At 42.3% G+C, this 16,379-nt stretch overlaps 1 protein-coding gene across 13 annotated transcripts in view; it reads right to left on the reverse strand.

Annotated features, from left to right (window-relative positions):
* Positions 1-16,379, reverse strand: part of dtnba (dystrobrevin, beta a) — a 516,323-nt gene that overhangs the window by 6,795 nt on the left and 493,149 nt on the right. For all 13 annotated transcript variants that reach the window (XM_072563143.1, XM_072563151.1, XM_072563188.1 and 10 more), the window contains one exon: positions 890-925. In XM_072563143.1, coding sequence (XP_072419244.1) covers positions 921-925 — 5 coding nt within the window. In that variant the 3' untranslated portion in view covers positions 890-920. The remainder of the gene's footprint in view (positions 1-889; positions 926-16,379) is intronic.

Below are 16,379 nucleotides of genomic sequence, written 5' to 3' on the forward strand. Positions count from 1 at the left end.
GTCATTGGGTAGGATATCAGAATGTGTCTAATACTCAATGACTCTCAATTTAATAAAGAGTCAAAGGAAATCAGGGAATTGAATAAAGAATTGGAAATCCAACTTTATAGTTTTAAAAGCAAATTACTGCGGATACTGGAATCTGAAACCAAAAGTGAAAATGCTGGAAATCTCAACAGGTCTGGCAACATCTGTAAGGAGAGAAAAGAGCTGACGTTTCGAGTCTAACTGACCCTTTGTCAAAGCTCAGCTTTGACAAAGGGTCAGTTAGAGTCGAAACGTCAGCTCTGTCTTCTCCTTACAGATGTTGCCAGACCTGCTGAGATTTCCAGCATTTTCTCTTTTGGTTTATAGTTTTAAAGTTGATTTATAGTCACAAACCAGATGAAGTTAATCACTGATGACTAAGTTAATATTTTAACCACAGGTACATTCTCTTAGCCTCAAAACCAAGGCCCAGGTATTTTGTGGATTACCTGCTGGATCAGATGGGAACTGGCGGATCATAAAGAAAGCATTTTATCTGAGGTTGGAGAAACTTTTGTTTGTGTGTGTGGCCATCCCTCCTTGTTAATCCATGAGATATTTTCAATGAAACAAGTTCCTCTTATTGAAGATTCAGCCTTCAGAGTGTATCAAACTACTCCTTTGTGATTACAACAATTTCAAGCATGCAATTTATATAAACAACCAAATGACCATGTATTGTTTTACAAAGAGCTTGCGATTATTCAGTTTGCTCCTCCAAATATTGTGTTATATGGGCTGAGAGGAAGAGGTCCCATTTTCAGACAGCCTGACTTGGGGTACCATACCTGTACGATAACACAGCATACATGCTCTTATTAAAAATAGAGAGACAATTACTGACATTGATCAAAGTACTTACTTGAGTTATTTTACACCTTCCATATTCCACTTTAACCTGTAACAAGACAAAGCAGATTGACAAAACTCTGTACGGTTATGACCTATTCCTTTCAGACAAGTTTTCACATCGTGCTCTGGAAGCTGATTATCCCTGCACTAGATTCACATGGAAATGTGCTCTCCACTGTTGCAGGTCATTTAAGCTTCAAGTCAAATAAAGACACAAATTCAAACTCGTTGAAACAGCTTGTCATCACAGACACTTTCCCACTGATCCCAGGTTAAGTGGCACTATGAAGAGAGTTGCTCAGATCTCAAGCAGATGAACCCTTGCTCCTCTCGCCGTTCTTGAATAAATACCACTGAGCCTTGGGGAGTAAGTTGGTTTGAACCTGTTTAGCTTGACTCATTTATGTGGCAATGATTGATGATATTTGTAATATCTTTGTTTGAAGAGAGCAGGTTGCTCATGTCTTTCCTTCGGAGTACTGAAAGTAGATGTTCAGAATATTGAAAATATTGTGCTCATTCTTAAGTCTGTCGGCTGCTTGCACCTTTAATGGTTTTCAGCTCATCTGTGGCTCTCTCTTATATTACTGTATCACATTCTGAGAGCATAAATTGGAATTCTAATGAAGTGAGTTTATATAAGGAACAAACTAATGAATGATTAGGAAATCAGAGCACCATAAAACAATAACAGGGACTTCTACAATAAGACCATTAGCAATAGCAGCAGAATTAGGCCATTTGGCCCATTGTGGCTACTCCATCACTGATATGTTTCTCAATTTCATTCTCCTGCCTTCTCTCTATAACCTTTGATCCCCTTATCAATCAAGAACCTATCTATCTCTGTCTTAAGTACACTCAATAACCAGGCTTCCACAGCAATGAGTCCCACAGAGTCCCCACCCTCTGGTTAAAGAAATTCCTCCTCATCTCCGTTATAAAGGGTCATCCCCTTCACTCTGTGGCTGAGCCCTCGGGTCCTGGTCTCTCCGACTAGTGGAAATATCTTCTCCATACCCACTTTATCCAGGCCTCTCAGTATTCTTCAAGTTTCAATCTGATCCTCCCTCATCCTTCTCAACTCCATCGAGTACAAACCCAGAGTCCTCGATTGTTCCTGATGTGATCCACAATATCCAGACATTATTAGTCTGGACATGAGCATGAACAATCAACAATGTAACTCCCAGCATCAACAGCAACATTTAATTTTGTGTTGGACTTATTACCATTTCATTCGAGGAATTTACACCAAACAACATATTTGCATGAATTTGGATTTGTGATTTGGGCTGTGAATTCACATAAAATGGAGAATCTATGAATTGATAGGTCCAACTAATGTATAATTATTGATGTAGTTGATTTGTTTGAGGGAATAAAGTTTGTAGTTAATAAATTGATTTTGGCCACTCTCTCAGAATCCACAATCTGAGATGAAATTAGCAACTGTTTCAAAGTGCCTGAACCTACGGAAATGTTCTGAAGGGGACTAACCTGCAGGGGGCTGGTGAAGAGCGGACGGTGGTGGCGGGATCTCAATGAGACAGTCAATTCAATAGTTGCGATGGACTGGTTGGCTTTTTAAGCTGGAAGGTTGTATGATCCTATTTTATTTCACAAGTTTAAAAGTACTGTATTTTTAAAAACCAATGGGTCATGTAAAGGAATGCAGCAGAAGTACTTGTGAAGGCATCCCACAGGTAGGATTGTTACTAAAATGTAGGCATTCGGTGGAAGAAGAGTGTAACCGTGTGAATGGAAACGGTATATCTTTCATATGAGAAAGGATCAGAATTAATGGGCTAGCAGTAGGATACCACAGGGACCAGTGTGGCGTCCAATTTTGTTCTGGATATGCATAAACGGGGAGGTCTTGTGGTGCAGTGGGTAGTGTCCATGCCTTTGAGTCAGAAGCTATGGGGTCAGGTCCCAATCCAGGACTTGGTGCAGGAGGAAGTGTTGTTCATAGCACAGTTCAATAGGTTTTTCATCAACTTGTAAATCCCTCCAACATACAACCAATGGCAGGCAGAATGATTGAAAGAGAATCAGTCCCAGCTGGTGAAAGGGAAATGGGAGCATCTACCATCACCATCTCTAGCTCTGGAATACAACCGTATATGAAATCATGTTGCCACAGCAACGCTGACTCCTTGTAGAAGCTGAGAGCCAATCCAAAAGGGTTCAATCCTGGTTCTAGCTGGAGTAGTACTGGAATCCACCCTGCACCTCCTTGCTTTGGCCAATGCAGAGGCTGGATCACTGCAGGTCAGAGCTGCCTTCATTCAGAGAACTGAAGAGAGGAGGAATGCACAAATAATAAAGATCAACATGCTTGATGTTAACACAAAGTTTGGCAAACTGTGAGGTAGATAGGAAAGGATAGTAAGATGATGATGAATGGTCAATGGTAATTATAATTTAATACAAACTGAAACGTGACATATTTTCAGAGGAAAACAAAGAATGGGAGTAAATGCTCAAAAGATGGTGAGATCGGTGGAAAAACAGTGATGGGACAGTGCAATTACAGCTGAGAAATGTACCCGCACCTAAAAGGGAGCTTACAGGGACCACTGTGGGTTCAGTGGGTGTGCACACGGTGCAGGTAATGCTGGGACAATGCTGCTAAATGCTCATTACAAAGAGTCACGGTGCAGTGGCTAATGCTCCGAACTCTCTGTATCTGCCTGCTGAGAGAAAACAGGCCTTTTGTTGCCTTTAAAACTGGCAAAACATCTTGAGGGAGAACTGCGATGTGCAATTGTTACAAAGAAAGAAATGGTTGTGACTGGATGTTCCTGGACTCAGGCACTGGGTAGAAGAGGTGAAATGCCATGACATCTGAAAGCCCTCCATGTCCATTGGGAAGAGGTTGCTGAAGAGATACACATGAGATGTTTAGTTTGCAGGACATGCTGTAAGATTCAAAAACATTCAATGTCTTCAACAGAGCTGCCAAAGTAGGATTCTCGTCTCTCACTTCAACCAATCTCTCCTTGTACCTGCACCATTTGCAGTCCTAGTAACCGTGCCATTTCCCTTACCTGTTCCCCTTTATTTCTGTACATTCACGTTGTCACACTTCAACCTCCACCCCCTCCTACACACACACTCTGCACCTCTAACTATCATTTTGTCACACCTGAAATCTTGTATGAATTACCAGACGAACACTCTTGAACACAGTTACAATATTGATAGCTAGAGCAGCAGAATATTACACACGAGGTAGTAACACACAGACTTCTTCAAAATGTGTGACCTCTCCCACCTCAAAGGCAAAACGCATCAATCAAGTTGCCATCCAAATCTTGTACCATCCTCGTTTACCACTCACTGGACAAACCAGGAGCTGTCTGTACACCTTCTCCCAACTGGAGGTGGACATACTTCACTGAAGCAATTAATACCCTACTGCCAAATAGCAATTACAACTTCTTCAACAAACTTCTACCGAACTTTCATTTGTATCTTCAGGTCAGTTGTACAAACTGAGATCATGGGGAGAGGGTTAATGTTCATCAAACAAGTGGCAATGATGGATTGGACATTGCATACAACCTCTTAACATTGTATTCTCCCTTTCTTGCTTCTGCCTAACCCCAGACACTTAAGATGACAAACTGCAGTTGCTGTGAGCATTTCACTCATCTCTTCACTCACTATTCACAATAAAAGCCTCCCCTAGTACTTTTCCTTCCTTCTGGCTGATTGAAATGCAGCATCTCCCTATACCAGTGCAGGGAGAGGATGCTGACCTTTCTGAAGATGAAACATCATTCCATCTGACCACACAAAGCACAAGCTCAGAGAACAGAACTGCATTCACTTTAGAACTAGAGACTGTGAAACAGTGCTCCATCAGAAAGCTTCCAGGGTCCCATCAAAGTATGTCATCTTGTCAGAAAGGCAAAGGTTCCTGTCAATTAATACCAACATGAACTGACCAGGTACGTTCTGAGTGGAAGCCCCTTTCACCTGAAGTAGCCTTGATGGAACCAGGGCAGCCGTTAATTGATCATCTTCTGGCTGTTGAGAAGGGTCCAAGCAGGTGATGTACTGGTTACTCAGCAACAAGGTAGAGTTCTGTCAGTGTTTCTGGGAAGTTGAATCACATTGCCTAGCCCTTAGTCAGTAGATTCTCACAGAGAAAGAGTAGCGTTTAATCAGAAATCTTGGGAACAAAGAGAGAAAACTATTTTTAAAACAATGGAGAAAAGTCTTTGAGAAATTCAGGAGGACTCAAATTCTATTGAGAAGATTTGAATGCGACAGAAACAGATGAAGCAAGAGAAGCGTAAGGCGTTTGACAAGGTTCCCCATGGGAGACTGGTTAGCAAAGTGAGATCACACGGAATACAGGGAGAACGAGCCATTTGAATACAGAACTGGCTCAAAGATAGAGGACAGAGGGTGGTGGTGGAGGGTTGTTTTTCAGATTGGATGCCTGTGACTAGTGGAGTGCCACAAGGATTGATGCTGGGTCCTCTACTTTTCATCAGTCATATAAATGATTTGGATGTGAGCAAAAGAGGTACAGTTAGTAAGTTTGCTGATGACACCAAAATTGGAGGTGTAGTGGACAGCAAAGAAGGTTACCTCAAATTACAACAGGATCTTGACCAGATGGGCCAATGGGCTGAGAAGCGGCAGATGGAGTTTAATTTCGATAAATGAAAAATGCATTTTGGAAAAACAAATCTTAGCAGGACTTATACGCTTAATGGTAAGGTCCTAGGGAGTGTTATTGAACAAAGAGACCTTGGAGTGCAAGTTCATTGCTCCTTGACAGTGGAGTCGCAGGTGGATAGGATAGTGAAGAAAGTGTTTGGTATGCTTTCGTTTATTGGTCAGAGTATTGAGTATATTGGGAGGTCATGTTGCGGCTGTACAGGACATTGGTCAGGCCACTGTTGGAATATTGCGTGCAATTCTGGTCTCCTTCCTATTGGAAAGATGTTGCGAAACTTGAAAGGGTTCAGAAAAGATTTACAAGGATGTTGCCAGGGTTGGAGAATTTGAGCTATAGGGAGAGGTTGAATAGGCTGGGGCTGTTTTCCCTGGAGCGTCAGAGGCTGAGGGGTGACCATATAGAGATCTATAAAATCATGAGGGGCATGGATAGGATAAATAGACAAAGTCTTTTCCCTGGGGTTGGGGAGTCCAGAACTAGAGGGCATAGGTTTAGGGTGAGAGGGGAAAGATATAAAAGAGACCTAAGGGGCAACTTTTTCACTCAGAGAGTGGTACGTGTATGGAATGAGCTGTCAGAGGAAGTGGTGGTGGCTGGTACACTTGCAACATTTAAAAGGCATCTGGAGGGGTATATGAATAGGAAGGGTTTAGGCTGTGCCAGGTGCTGGCAGGTGGGACTAGATTGGTTGGTATATCTGGTCAGCATGGACGAGTTGGACCGAAGGGCCTGTTTCTGTGCTGCACATCTCTATTAACTAAGAGTTTGATATTTCCACAAGAAAGAGATTGCACTGCAGGCCAAATCATTGAAACTTTACAAAGTAACCCCATGGTAGCTGTTGTCTAATCTGCATTGGGACTAAACTGATTGCTTTGTTAATTACAGGTTATTTCCACTATTATCACTTTTCCTTGTTCTTTTCCTGTCTGCTGTCCCTGGCTGAGTTTTTCTGTAGTTAAAATCCTCAGCCATATCTTTGTTAGTCCGAGATTTGATTATCTCCAACATGTTCCTCATAGGCATCCACAAACCCCATGAAGCCATGTTGAAATGTACACCCAGTTCCAGTCACCCATTTCCATTGCGGTCACTGATCTGCAGTAGCTCCTGGTGAAGCAAACACCTTTCTTTTCAGATTCTCATCCTTGTCTTGAAATCTCTCCATGACCTTAGATCTTCACCAATTCTGTTGTATCCTTCAGCCCCACAAGCTGCCTAGACTCAGCCCTCCACCAATTCTGTTGTATCCTTCAGCCCCACAAGCTGCCTAGACTCAGCCCTCCACCAATTCTGTTGTATCCTTCAGCCCCACAAGCTGCCTAGACTCAGCCCTCCACCAATTCTGTTGTATCCTTCAGCCCCACAAGCTGCCTAGACTCAGCCCTCCACCAATTCTGTTGTATCCTTCAGCCCCACAAGCTGCCTAGACTCAGCCCTCCACCAATTCTGTTGTATCCTTCAGCCCCACAAGCTGCCTAGACTCAGCCCTCCACCAATTCTGTTGTATCCTTCAGCCCCACAAGCTGCCTAGACTCAGCCCTCCACCAATTCTGTTGTATCCTTCAGCCCCACAAGCTGCCTAGACTCAGCCCTCCACCAATTCTGTTGTATCCTTCAGCCCCACAAGCTGCCTAGACTCAGCCCTCCACCAATTCTGCCTCCTGAGCATTCTTGGCTTCCTGTTGAAGGGCTTTTGCCCGAAACATTGATTCTCCTGCTCCCTGGATGCTGCCTCACCTGCTGTGCTTTTCCAGCACCACACTCTTGGCCATTCTTGGCTTTAATCAGTTTTAGCAGCAGTCTGTAGAATCCCAGGAATGCTGCAACAACCACAAAAAACTCACTGTGATGGAGCCTCTGGTAGGAATATCTGTGACAGCTCAATGCTACTCAAGTAGAAATTGAGAAAGCTGCCACCTCGTTTTGGGGGATCAGGTGGTGACAGAGCTGTCACAACATCACTCTGTCCTTACACAGAGTCACATCAGTTTAATCTCCATCCCAGGATAGCAGACTTGGATCGATGGGTGGGTTATCTACTGTCAGGATGAACATTTGCCTATTCTCCACCCATGCACAAGGCATTGCCAGAAAACCAGCTGGGTTACACCACCCAGTCCGTATAGAGATACAGATGGACTTTTAGATAGTCCCAGACAGTTTGGGCTCACCCATCAGCCTATGAAATGTCAGCAGATGTTTCACAGCCTTCCACACTCTAAGCTTGGCCGGTTACAGTATACTCCATGGAAATACGGGGATAGTGAGAGTACAAGGGAAAGACTCAAGGAGTTACACATGCGTTAAAAATTCAAACACAAAGTGAGTCGTTTGAGTAAAAGTTCTGTGTATTAGAATTCAAATCTGTTGACAGGGGTCTGGAAAAATTCTGCCTTCGGTTATGATGTTCTGCTGAACTCCTGCCAAGTAGACCAGAAGGAAGCAAGCATTACTCATGAAAGTAGAAGTAAGGCACTGGGGCAGATCAATTTCACAAGACTCCTCCAGTCAGTATACATTTAGTATTGTAATAAGCTTCCTGAATCATTCCAGCAAGGAATATTTTGCCGGAGAGCAGAACAGATAAAGACCATTGCATCTTAAAAACAAAATTAGATCAACATTTGTAGCAGAACTATGGGAATAAAGCAAAGACGTAGAATTATTTCTGATATTTTTAACTGTATGATGTGGACATCACCAGCAATGATTTGGAGGCGCTGGTGTTGGAGGTGGAAGAGAAGGTGAGGGCGGGGCTGGAGGGTGGGTGTGGAGGTGGTGGTGGAGGAGGGGGTCGGGGTGGGGAGGGGATGGAGGTGGGGAGGGGTTGGAAGTGGGGAGGGGAGGAGGAGGGGGGAGGGAACTGGGTGATGGATGGGGGGAGGGGTGGGAGATGGGTGGGGGGGGGGAAGATGGGGGTGGAGAATGGGGGAATGGAGGTGGGGGTGGGGGTGTGGAGGTGATGAAGTTGGAGGTGGGGACGGGGTGGGGGTATATTTGTTCTGCCACTGAGCTGGCAATTTAAAGGTCCAAGCTAGTACTCTCAGCGCTCAGGGTCAAAATGACAATTTGTGAAATTTTAGTTCAATTAATTAAGACAACTGAAATATAATCTCCGTAATGCTGGTATTTGAATAAAATGTATCTGATGTAAATGTATCTGAATAAAATGTAAATGTATCTGATAAGGAAAGAAATCTGCTGTTGTTCCCTCATCCTTCTAACCTATAATCCCCAGCAAAATTTTGTCTGTCCTCTGGAATTATTGAACAGGTTACTCAGCTGTAACAGACTGCTACAGCAAAGTCTAAATACATGGAACACACAGCATTGACCCAGACGTAGGAAACAACAATGGTTAGGCCACACTCAGCCATTCATCCAAAATCATCGTCATTAACATCGGGCAGCCTGTGTAAATGGAAGTTACAAAGAACATTCTAAACTATGAGCTCTATCATCACCTGCAGGTTCTCCTGCAAGTCCCTCACTATCCTGACTTGGAACTATCTCATTATTCCTTCGCTTTGGGGTTAAAATCCTGCAGATTCCTTCCTAACAGCACTTTAGGCGTAGCTGCAGCCAAATAGTCTACAGCAGTTCAAGGCGATGTCTTGCTAGTAGAAAGTGAGGACTGCAGATGCTGGAGATCAGAGTCGAGAGTGTGGTGCTGGAAAAGCACAGCAGGTCATTCAGCATCTGAGGAGCAGGAGAATCGATGTTTTGGGCATAAGCCCTTCATCAGGAATGAGCTTGTGCTTGAAATGTTGATTCTCCCGCTCCTCGGATGCTGAGTGACCTGCTGTGCTTTTGCAGCACCACACTCTTGACACCTGATGTCTTGCTAACACCTTTACAAGGGCAACTAGGGATGAGCAAAAACTGATGGCCTAGTCAGGTTGGCTTCTGAGAGGAAGAAAGGAAGTGCCACCTGTTAGTAATGTAGGTAACGCTTTCCCTGACGTAATGCTTGTAACGAGGTCAGACAGGTAGATCTCATAGAATATGAGTTCCCTGATTGCAGCTATTAACCAGTCAGGGAGTGTTGGCTCACATAAACAGGATATAAACAAGAGTGTCCGAGGTGCTGCTCACTCTAGGAGCTGGCTCTGAACTAGCTGGGTCAGTGTCATGTACTATGCACGATTAAAGAGTGACTTGGTGACAGGATATCAGCCCTCGTGGAGTTATTTCTCTCACTAGGCTGAAGAGTGAGAGTTAACAATAATAGGTGGCCATTGGACACATTATATTTGTCTTCCTTTTGTCAATGCAGGAGACTAGGGCAACATTTCACTTTGTTGAGTAACGGCCAAAATTGCTGCTGTCTGCAATAGCTTAGCTAGGAACAGAGTGAAACAGGGACATGGGCTTAATCTTAATAGCATTAAAAATTAAAATAGATGGTATTTTTTGCACAGTTATGCTTGGTTTCAGTGTAATAATTATCCATTGCTACACAGGCCAATGGAATCAGGGGCAATTGAAGGCTGGGTTGCCATGGAAACCAGTACACTCAAGGCTGAGATTGAGATAAGAGGAGGCCCTGTATTAAGTTGAGAGTTAGAAACTGGGCTGAAAGAAGTAATCCTGGGTAACCAGATGAAACTTGTACCCTGCACATCCTGAAATAAATCTTTGCTTGCTGAACACAAGACTTGGAAGTGGATGTTTATGCTGCAACAATTTGGCAATGTGAGCAGACTCTCATAATATCAATCAGTGACACCAGAGTAAACATCAGCATCAAAGACCAAGCGGATACATTTATTTCAGTACCAATTGCATCAGGTCAGTGTTCAAACTCAGCTGACAATGGGCCAATTTAAGGATCCAAATCAGAGAATGGGTCTGTGGGTGCAGTAATTAGAGACAGTACAGAACCATGATTTGTGCTTCAGTTCCATGGGTAAACAGGAAGGTATAATTGTCATTATTCAAAGGGGAAATTGAAGTGAATTGATGATTAGCCATGAGGTAAAACAGGGAGACCTCCCCCCATTTTCTGGAGAGCAAACCCCTAGATTATAAAGGGAGGAGGATTGGTTGATTTCCATCAGACTAGAAACGGAATATCAGTTGTAGCAGAGAGAAACTTAGACTTGGGACCCATAGGGGCACTCATTGGACATTTGGCTCATAAAAGTATGATGATCCTAAATAAATTGATTAAGGCTGGGATCCATCAAGTAAACCAGACAACTTTTAGGAATTAATGTGATAAAAAGCTGTAGGCAAAGAGGAGGAAGGATTAGTGATTTTGTGTAAATGTTGCCTTGATATGTGTCAGTCAGGTAAATCCGACAGAGCCAGACTGACTCAGGAAAAAGAGAACATTTGGAACAGATAAATTAGGAGATAAATGGTATAAAGAGGTAAGTTCAGAATTAGAGTTAGGAACTGATTTTGATGCAATAGCACAGCACATCTAGTCTCTCCATGCAGAAGTCACTGTCATTGAGTATGATGCCAAAGAGACCCAGTTGAAGGACCTCACAAGGAAATTCAGACATTGAGAGTTAAAGAGAAACAGGCTGGGCAGGAGGTACTGGTGTCTGCTGAGTAAACAGGAGACAAGTTCCCCTTTCAACATGTGTGTCTGACCACAAAGGAAAAATATTCTGTGTCCCTCACTCCCACCAAACCACAATCAAGGTCAGGACAGCAGAAAAAAATCTGGATTTAAAGAAAATTATCAGGAGAAAGTAAGCAGTAAAAGTTGGAACATAAGTAGTAAAAGGGCAAAATAAATACAAACTTGTGTAGAGGTATACAAAGCTTGGTTTGTACGTTTTCATCTTGTGTGAATGATGTTTTCTGTTTGAATATGATTTTTTAAGGAGTCTGCAGGTCATTGAATTAAACGTTAACCCTCTGTGATCTGCTCTTGCATATTGTTTTTCTTGGTTGCTGAATATCATTTAATATATTTTTATTACGGTGGAGATATTTAACCAGTTTAAAGTTTGATTTTCCCTCTGGAGTTTGGGATATAGGGATACATTTAGATGTGGATGAGATTATGGAATTGTGTCAATTTAATGGAATATAGATGACACAAAGGTTGGGGGTGCTGTCGATAGTATCGAGGACTATTGCAGGCTATAGCATGGCATAGACAGGATGTAGAGCTGGGCTGAGAAATGGGAGATGGCATTCAACCTGGATAAATGCAAAGTGATGTATTTTGGAAGGTCAAACGCGAATGCTGAATATAGGATTAAAGACAGGATTCTTGGCAGTGTGGAGGAACAGAGGGATCTGGGTGTGCAAGTACATAGATCCCTCAAAGTTGCCACCCAAGTGGATAGGGTTGTAAAGAAGGCATATGGTGTTTTAGCTTTCATTAACAGGGGCATCGAGTTTAAGAGCCGCGAGGTTTTGCTGCAGCTCTACAAGTCCCTGGTGAGACCACACTTGGAATATTGGGTCCAGTTCTGGTTGCCCTACTATAGGAAAGATACAGAGTCTTTGGAGAGGGTGCAAAGAAGGTTTACCAGGATGCTGCCTGGACTGGAGGGCATGCCTTATTAAGAAAAGTTGAATAAGCTCGGACTTTTCTCTCTGGAGAGAAGGAGGAAGAGAGGAGACCTGATCGAGGTATACAAAATAATGAGAGGAATAGATAGAGTCAATAGCCAGAGACCTTTCCCCAGGGCAGGATTGACTGCTACGAGGAGTCATAGCTTTAAGATATTAGGAGGAAGGTATAAAGGAGACGTCAGAGGTAAGTTCTTTATGCAGAGAGTTGTGAATACATGGAATATGTTGCCAGCTGTGGTGGTGGAAGCAGAGTCATTGGGGACATTTAAGGGACTGCTGGATATGCACATGGAGAGCAGTGAGTTGAGGGGTGTGTAGGTTAAGTTACTATATTTTACATCAGGATTAAACCTTGGCACAACATCATGGGCCAAAGGGTCTGTTCTGTGCTGCACTTTTCTACATTCTATAAAGTTAAGTTGTGGATCGATGTGAAGTAATTAGTTTTGAGATTTTACTTTGTCCTTTCAACTCTCCAGGATAAAAGAGAGAGTTATCGTAAAGTACAAATTAATTAAAGAATTGTGAGGGATTTGTGTTCTATCTCTTTAAAGAGCTAATGCCATGTTTTGTTTGGAGTCAGAATGTTACAGGTCTTACTGTGAGAATTCACCATTTGTTCAGCTTGTAATTACAGCTGTCTGAAAGCTAAATGAAGAAAGTACGTTTTGGACAAATGTTATAATATAGTTGTTCTATAAAAAAGCTGTACTACCCTGTTTTGTTTTCAGTTTGAAAAAGTTTTATATAGAGGTTTGATTATGAATGAATGAATTATTGAAGTTAAATTGTCAAAACTGCAATTCATTTTATGGCCAGAGTGAACCTGCAAGTATTATTTTAATATATGGGTGAACCTTCAACTCCAGATAATCAGGTTTGTACCTATTAACTGTTAATTGGTGACAATTAATGCTGCAGTAAAAGTAAGGAAAGCTTGAAATTTAAAAAAAACTGCTTGAAGATACGTCATAGAATAGAATCCCTACAGTGTGGAAACAGGCCCAGCAAGTCCACACCAACCCTCCATAGAGTATCCCACCCAAACCCATTCCCCTACATTTACACCTGACTAATGCACCTAACCCACACATCCCTAAATACTATAGGCAACTTAGCACAACCAATTCACCTAACCTACACAACCTTTGGATTGTGGGAGTAAACCAGAGCACCCGGAGGAGAACGTGCAAACTCCACATAGACAGTTGCCCAAAACTGGAATTGAACCTGGGTCCCTGGCGCTGTGATGTAGCAGTGCTAACCACTGAGCCACCGTGCCACCCCAATGTCTAAGAAAGAATGTACCAAGGAGTTTGAAACAAAAACATTGAACAGTGGATATAGGTTTTATCTTTGTTTAAAAAGCAAGATAAATGGCTTTTGTATTTATCTTAAAAAGGGGAATGGTGAGCTATATTATGGCCAAGAATATTTACTTTGCCTTTTTTAATTTAATAGAGAATTAATTATTTTGGCTGTCAGCTTCAGGTGGCTGCACACCTTTAGCAATTTATTTATAGATTGTACATTATAACAGCTTTAAGTATCTGAATTGTGGGAGAACTTCAACTGCAACAAGATTTCCAGCAGCTTTAAGAATCTGTGAATCTTGTTGAAGACCTTCAACATTACAGCACAGAGATGGACTGAAAATGCCTTGCCCTTTTAGAATGGGATCAGCCTTAATCCAATCAATCTATTTCTTACATCCTAAAACAAAATACTTGAGAATAGGAGAACTGCTGTAAACAAATGAAATGTTGAGTATCAGACATTTCAAAGCAATAAGATTAGGCACAAGAAATAATGAATTATTTAAAGATCCATCCAGCTGGTATTCTACATCAATCAAAGAAAACAGTTTTGGAAACCTAGTCAGCATGGGCAGGTTGGGCTGCAGGGTCTCTTTCCGTGCTATATGACTCTATGATTCTATGAGTTGCATGAAATTTAAAAGGAAATCTAGGAAAACAACATTTTGATGCATATAAGAAAAAATAAATTCCCTTTGAAGAGAAATAAGTATTAAAGGGAACATGTCCGTCAACACAATGACTTAAATTTGAGATGTTCTTGTGGTACTCCAGATAATCAGTTTGTTCTCATTAATTGTTAGTTGGTGACAATTAATTCTTCAGTAAAAGTAAGAAGAGATTGAAATTTCAAAAGAATTGTTTAAAAATTTGCTCTAAAATCTGAGAAAGTATGCATCAAAAACTTTGAAACAAAAACAATTGAACAGTGGATGTAGGTTCTATAGGTACAAAATGTGTAGCATAATTGAGCAAATTATTTTAGAGGAAGAAATGCTACCTCAGATAAAGTACAACTGAAAAAAATGTTAATTCCTGGAATAAAATGTTTTATTATAACTGGAAAGATAAAATAATAATAGTCTATTGAACTGTACAATTTGTCCAGAGCTTGTGAAGATGATAGGATGGTAACTCAAAGGATTTGCAAAATTGTCTCCAAAGGGAAAGTAGTGGAATAAAAGGCAATCTGCTTGGAGAAAATAAAACATATTGCTGAAATGGATTCCCAGACCAAGGGGTTCTCATTAATTGTGCGAGTACAGAGATCAGAAATTGAGAAGCTCAGGTATCACTACCTAGGAAGCTGCCACATGTAATGTAGCGGATGTTAATGTGGTTCTGTTCGCCAAGCTGGGAATTTGTGTTGCAGACGTTTCGTCCCCTGTCTAGGTGACATCCTCAGTGCTTGGGAGCCTCCTGTGAAGCGCTTCTGTGATCTTTCCTCCGGCATTTATAGTGGCTTGTCTCTGCCACTTCCGGTTGTCAGTTCCAGCTGTCCGCTGCAGTGGCCGGTATATTGGGTCCAGGTCGATGTGCTTATTGATTGAATCTGTGGATGAGTGCCACACAAACGTCTGCAACACAAATTCCCAGCTCGGCGAACAGAACCACAACAACGAGCACCCGAGCTACAAATCTTCTCCCAAAGTTTGGATGTTTAATGTAAAATGTCCTTTTTGTAGGACATATTTAGACACATTTGTTGTTTTCATATTTAGCCACTCTGTGTTTTAGAATAGAGATTTGGTATTGATTGATAGCAAAAGGAGAAAGTGGTGAGATTTGTACAACTACTTGCTACATGGACAGACACCACTAGCAATGGTCTCAGCTCAAGCTATGTGACCCACATTTTGTTTCTATCGGGGGTTAGAACATAGAACATAGAACATAGAACAATACAGCACAGAACAGGCCCTTCGGCCCACGATGTTGTGCCGAACTTCTATCCTAGATTAAGCACCCATCCATGTACCTATCCAAATGCCGCTTAAAGGTCGCCAATGAATCTGACTCCACCACTCCCACGGGCAGCGCATTCCATGCCCCCACCACTCTCTGGGTGAAGAACCCACCCCTGACATCTCCCCTATACCTTCCACCCTTCACCTTAAATTTATGTCCCCTTGTAACACTCTGTTGTACCCGGGGAAAAAGTTTCTGACTGTCTACTCTATCTATTCCTCTGATCATCTTATAAACCTCTATCAAGTCACCCCTCATCCTTCGCCGTTCCAACGAGAAAAGGCCGAGAACTCTCAACCTATCCTCGTATGACCTACTCTCCATTCCAGGCAACATCCTGGTAAATCTTCTCTGCACCCTCTCCAAAGCTTCCACATCTTTCCTAAAGTGAGGCGACCAGAACTGCACACAGTACTCCAAATGTGGCCTAACCAAAGTCCTGTACAGCTGCAACATCACCTCACGACTCTTGAATTCAATCCCTCTGCTAATGAACGATAATACTCCATAGGCCTTCTTACAAACTCTATCCACCTGAGTGGCAACCTTCAAAGATCTATTTACAAAGACCCCAAGATCCCTCTGTTCCTCCACCTGACCAAGAACCCTACCATTAACCCTGTATTCCGCATTCTTATTTGTTCTTCCAAAATGGACAACTTCACACTTGGCAGGGTTGGTCAGAAGCAGAGCTTTTCAATATTGTTCCGTGCTTCAGGTAAACCACCAGAGGAATCACAGCAAGTGGGCAGCGTTAACAATAAACACAGCAGCAGCATGGGACTCCCTCACCATGATACATCAACAACAGTTCTGTACTAAAATGTACTGCAGATTGCAGTCCAAGGAGGAGGTAGTTGAGTGGAAACTAAACTGGAAGGGTTAGCACCCCCTGAGGTGTAGTGGTCCACTCTCTCAGGCTACATTCTGACTCTGGTTGTGGGTTTAACACTAACCAATTGTATCTG

The sequence above is a fragment of the Chiloscyllium punctatum genome, chromosome 3 (assembly GCF_047496795.1).
Source record: "Chiloscyllium punctatum isolate Juve2018m chromosome 3, sChiPun1.3, whole genome shotgun sequence".
Classification (NCBI taxonomy): domain Eukaryota; kingdom Metazoa; phylum Chordata; class Chondrichthyes; order Orectolobiformes; family Hemiscylliidae; genus Chiloscyllium; species Chiloscyllium punctatum.